Source organism: Chiloscyllium plagiosum, chromosome 6 (genome assembly GCF_004010195.1).
Source record: "Chiloscyllium plagiosum isolate BGI_BamShark_2017 chromosome 6, ASM401019v2, whole genome shotgun sequence".
Taxonomy (NCBI): Eukaryota; Metazoa; Chordata; class Chondrichthyes; order Orectolobiformes; family Hemiscylliidae; genus Chiloscyllium; species Chiloscyllium plagiosum.
Genome location: NC_057715.1, coordinates 49,319,175 through 49,324,728, shown reverse-complemented (window position 1 = coordinate 49,324,728; position 5,554 = coordinate 49,319,175). Strand labels below are relative to the sequence as shown.

At 42.1% G+C, this 5,554-nt stretch overlaps 1 protein-coding gene across 1 annotated transcript in view; it reads left to right on the top strand.

Moving 5' to 3' along the window:
• Nucleotides 1–5,554, top strand: part of LOC122551133 (piwi-like protein 4) — a 166,965-nt gene that overhangs the window by 150,500 nt on the left and 10,911 nt on the right. The window contains exon 17 of the mRNA XM_043692759.1: nucleotides 3,944–4,069. Coding sequence (XP_043548694.1) covers nucleotides 3,944–4,069 — 126 coding nt within the window. The remainder of the gene's footprint in view (nucleotides 1–3,943; nucleotides 4,070–5,554) is intronic.

Genomic DNA, 5,554 nt, shown 5'->3' with positions numbered 1-5,554 from the left:
ATGGTGCACTGAGAACAACCTAGCTCTCAATGCCGGCAAAACCAATGAACTCATTATTGACTTTCGGCAGGATGTTACTCATGCCTTCCTACACATTAACAGCACAGAGGTGGAATGAGTGGAGAGTGTCAAGCTCCTGGGAGTGGTCATCAACAACAAGCTTTCTTGGACTCTTCATGTGGACGCACTGGTTACAAAGGCCCAACAACATCTCCTCTTCCTCAGGCAGCTGAGAAAATTTGGCATGACGGCAAATACCCTTGCCAATTTTTATAGGTGCGCTATCGAGAGCATTCTGTCTAGATGTATCACTACCTCGTATGGCAACTGTACCATTCAAGATCGGGGACAGTTACAGAGAATGGTGAACTCAGCCCAGCAATCACAAAGGCCAACCTCCCATCTATAGAATCCATCTACCAGGCTCGCTGTCAAGGAAAGGCTGCCAGCATTCTCAAAGAACCATCCCACCCTGGCAATGCTTTTCTACAACCTCTACCATCGGGGAGAAGGTTCAGAACCCTGAACACACGCACCAGTCGGTTTTGAAACATTTTCTACCCTACTGTTAGAATACTGAATGGACTCACAAACTCTTAGCATTCGCCTGTACTTGTGTTTTGGTTTTTGCCGCTGTTTACCTATTATTTACTTATCTATGCTATTTAACTATGTTATCTGCCTGTATTGCTTGCAAGACAAAGTATTCTTTTACATATGACAATAAATTCAATTCAATTCAAGATCTAGCCTTGCTAGCCAGTCTACCATGAGGAACCATGTCAAACACCTTAGTGAAGCCCATATAGATTACATTCGCTGCTCTGCCTTCATCAATGCGCTTCATTACTTCAAAAAAGCTCAATCAAGTTCATGAGACATGATTTCCCACACACAAGTCCATGCTGACTATCCTTACTCAGTCCTTGCCTTTCCAAATACATGTAAATCCCGTCCCTCAGGAATCCCTCCAACAGCTCACCCACCATTGGTGTCAGGCTCACTGGTCTATAGTTCAGGTTGGAAGTTTGCTCGCTGAGCTGGTAGATTTGTTCTCAGACGTTTTGTCCCCATGCTAGGTAACGTCATCAGTGAGCCTCCGATGAAGTGCTGGTGTTCTGTCTCACTTACTATTTATGTGTCTTGATCTGTTGTGGTGGATGATATCACTTCCAGATCTGTTTCTGAGAGGTTGATAAATGGGGTCCAAATCTATATGTTTGTTAATAGAGTTCTGGTTTGAATGTCAGGCCTGTAAGAACCCCCGTGAATGTCTCTGTTTAGCCTGTCCCAGAATGGATATATTGTCCCAGTCAAATGGTTTCCCCTCTTCGTCTGTGTGTATGGCTACTAGTGATAGTTGATCATGTCTTTTACATGAGCACCAATTGCCACCAAAATTGACCCCATTTACTAATCTGTCAGAAAAACAACTAGAAATGACATCACCCACCACAACAGACCAAGACACATAAGTAGCAATCAGGACAGAACACCAACGCTTCATCGGAGGCTCACTGTTACCTAGCATGGTGACAATGTCTGAGAACAAATATACCAGCTCAGTGAGTAAACTTACAACCTGATCCACAACCTGAGCTATAAATTGGTCTAAGTTCCCTGGATTTTCCACACCACCTTTCTTAAATAGTGGCACCATATTAGCCAACCTCCAGTCTTCCAGCACTTCACCTGTGACTATCGATGATGCAAGGGGCCCAGAAATCACTTTCCTAGCTTCCCACATGGTTCTAGTGTACACCTGATCAAGTCCTGGGGATTCTCCTGTGGTTCCACACATAGCCTGCCTTGCTGATCTTTGAAGAGTCCTATTCTCTCCCTAGTTACCATTTCATCCTTAATGTATTTGTAAAATCCCTTTGGATTCTCCTTACCCCTATTTGCCTAAGCTATCTCATGTCCCCTTTTTTTGTCTTCCTGATTTCCCTCATAAGTATATTCCTACTGCCTTTATACTGTTCTAGGGATTCACTGGATCTCTGCTGTCTACACCTGACATTTGCTTCCTTCTTTTCTTGACCAAAATCTCAATTTCTCTGGTCATCCAGCATTCCCTACACGTACCTGCCTTGCCCTTCACCCTAACCGGAACATTTTGCGTCTGGACTCTATCTCATTTTTAAAGGCTTCCCTTTTTCCAGCCATCCCTTCACCTGTGAATATCTACTCTCAGTCAATTTTTGAAAGTTCTTGCTTAAAACTGTCAAAATTGGCCTTCCTCCAATTTAGAACTTTAACTTTTAGATCCATCAGTATTTAAAAACTAATAAATCATGGTCCCTGGCCCCAACGTGCTCCCCCACTAACAACTCAGTCACCTGACCTATCTTATTTCCAAAGAGGTTTTGTACTTTCTCTAGGTATGTCCACATACTGAATCAGAAACTTCTCTTATATACACTTAACAAATTGCTCTCCATCCAAATTCTTAACACTATGGCAGTCCCAGGCTGTATTTGGAAAGCTAAAATCCTCTACTCCATTATTCTTACAGATAACTGAGATCTCATTTGTTTCTCAATTTCCTGCTGACTATTGAGAAGTCTATAGTACAATCTCAATAAGGTTATCGTCCCTTTCTTATTTCTCAGTTCTAGTCGAGAGTATGGTGCTGGAAAAGCACAGCAGGTCAGGTAGCATCTGAGGAGCAGGAGAATCGACATTTCGACTATAGCCCTTCATCAGTATGAGGCTTGTGGACTGGGGAGCTGAGAGATAAATGGGAAGGGGCTGGGGTTGGGGAAGGTAGCTGATAATGCGGTAGGTACTTCTCAGTTCTACCCAAGTAATCTCCCTGGATGTATTCCAAGGAATTTCCTCCCTAAATACAGCTGTAATGTTATCCCTAATCAAAAGCACTACTCCCCCTCGTGTCTTTCCCCACTTTCTACCCTTCCCATACCATATATGCCCTGGAATATGAAGCTGCCAGCCCTGTCCATTTCTGAGCCACGTCTGTCATCACTATCCCAGCCCCATGTTTCCAAACATGCTCTGAGTTCACCTGCCTTACCTGTTAGACCTCTTGCATTGAAATAAATGCAGTTCAATTTATCAGTCCTCTAAGGTGTTGTTTTATGGATACTGTAGCCCTCTCTCAATGCCATGCAGGAATGTCAACCTTGGGTTTTGTGATCAAGCCCTTGAGCTGAACTTATCTAAAACCTGATGTCTCATTAACAAATGAAAAGTGAAAAAGAAAAGCTTAGCACTAGACCTAAATTTATCAAGTACATGTTTGACCCCATTTTTCTTAGTCTTTCTCTTTGAGTTCCCAATCTTTTATACAATATCTATTTAAGCGTATCACTTGGAGAGATCTGAATGTTACTAGCTTTGAAGTTTAATTGTTAAGCCTACTTTCTGAGTGACTTTCTAAGGATTTCAACCCTTTCCTTCCTCCAGAGAAAGCTAATGCTTTAAACTTATAGGAGAACCAATTGATCTGAGAGTCCAGATTAAACATTTCCATACTCACTTGCTTTGACAGAAAGTCACCACTGCTGCCTCTGCTACTGTTACTTTTCAAAATCTCTAGTTTGAAAAATCTTTTTACATTCTTGATAGAACAGATTGTTCGAAGTATACCTGAGGTTTGCTGATTTCCAGTTTAAGTAAAATCAGTTTGAAACACTTCCTGCTGGAGTGTTCATTCATTTATCCGTAATTTACATTTTGCAAAGATCTTCTGGAATTGCAAATTACTGATCCAATGCTGAAATTCTTACTATAATTGAGACAAGTTGCAATTCAGTTCTATGTATAAATTCCAATGCTGCTGTAAGAGGAATGGTTGATTTTGTAATTGCGGTCTAAAATTAGGTACCTTTGAGAAGGGCTTTGATGAGCAAAAATCGACGATCATGCAACTATAATACTTCAGTTCTAAACACATGCCTATGAGATTCTTTGTTTCTTTTAGACCCAAAGTAACAATCATTGTAGTTCAGAAGAAGGGTACCTGCAGATTTTTTGCTAATGTGAATGGAATGCTTCAGAATCCACCGGTTGGCACTGTGATCGACAACGAGGCTACCCGTCCTGAATGGTTTGTTAAAATTACATATGAATGAATAACATTTTCACATTAAACAGCTATCACTGAAAATCCAGTTACACAGGATTTTATGCCAAGTGGACAGTCAAGACAGTCCACTTGGCATAAAAGGGAATGAGAGTGTATATGTATGTCTGTTGGGGTTGGTGGGCGTATCTGATTTACTGGGTTAGCGAGGCACCAACTGATCTGTGGGCACCACACTATGCTCGTGTTAAACAGACATAATTCCCGCCGCAGGCGACTGACTGTGTGGAGTTTGCACATTCTCCCTGTGTCTGCGTGGGTTTCCTCCGGGTGCTCCAGTTTCCTCCCACAGTCCAAAGATGTGCAGGTCAGGTGAATTGGCCATGCTAAATTGCCTGTAGTGTTAGGAAAGGGGTAAATGTAGGGGTATGGGTGGGTTGCGCTTCGGCGGGGCGGTGTGGACTTGTTGGGCCGAAGGGCCTGTTTCCACACTGTAAGTAATCTAATCTAATAATGTACCTGGCTTCCAGAAAAAGACTCCGGTATTCCTTTGAGATGCCATGTTCCTGCCGTTGCCTCGTAAAATTATTTATTTGGACTTTAGTAAAGTCTTTGACAAGGTTCCATATGGTGGACCAACTAGTAAAGTCAGGTCACATGGGATTCAGGGTGAGCTTGCCAATTGGATACATAATTGGCTTAACAGCAGGACAGTGTTGTGAGAGAATGTTGTTTTTCAGACCGGAGGCCTGTCATTAGCAGTGTTCCATAGGGATTCGTTCTGGGTCCTTTTTTATTATTATTTATTTAAATGATTTAAAGAGAATATAGAAGACATGGTTAGTACATTGTGAATAACAGCAAAACTGGTGGCATGGTAGAGAGTGAAGAAAGTTTTCTAAGATTACAAAGGCATCTTGATCAAATGTGTTAATGGGCTGAGAAACGGCAGATGGAGTTCAATTTAGATAAATGTGAGATATTGCATTTTGGTACAAAAGCAGAAGCAGGACTTGTACAGTAAATGGTAAGGCCTTGGGTAATGTTGTAGAAAACAGGGGCCTAGGAGCTCAGATTATGTTTCTTTGAAGTTTGCATCTCATACAGACAGGGTAATTTAAAAAATTGCTTTATGTGTTTGCCTTCATTGCTAAGATCTTTGAGTATAGGATTGGGAAATCATGTTGAGGTTGTACACGGTGAGGCCTCTTGATCATAGATTACAGTGTGGAAGCAGGCCATTCAGCACATCAACTCCACACAAACCCTCCAAAGAGCATCCCACCCAGATCCCATAAACTTGCATTTGTCACATATTTTGTCACATAGCACTGGCTTCAGCCTTGGTCATTCACAGCTCCTAATCTCCCTATAATCTCTCTATGCACTGTCATTATCACCTCTTTATTGCTCCCTTTGCTTCTGGAGCCATGACTCACCTTCTCTCAGGGGGGAAAGTGAGGACTGCAGATGCTGGAGATCAGAGCTGAAAATGTGTTGCTGGAAAAG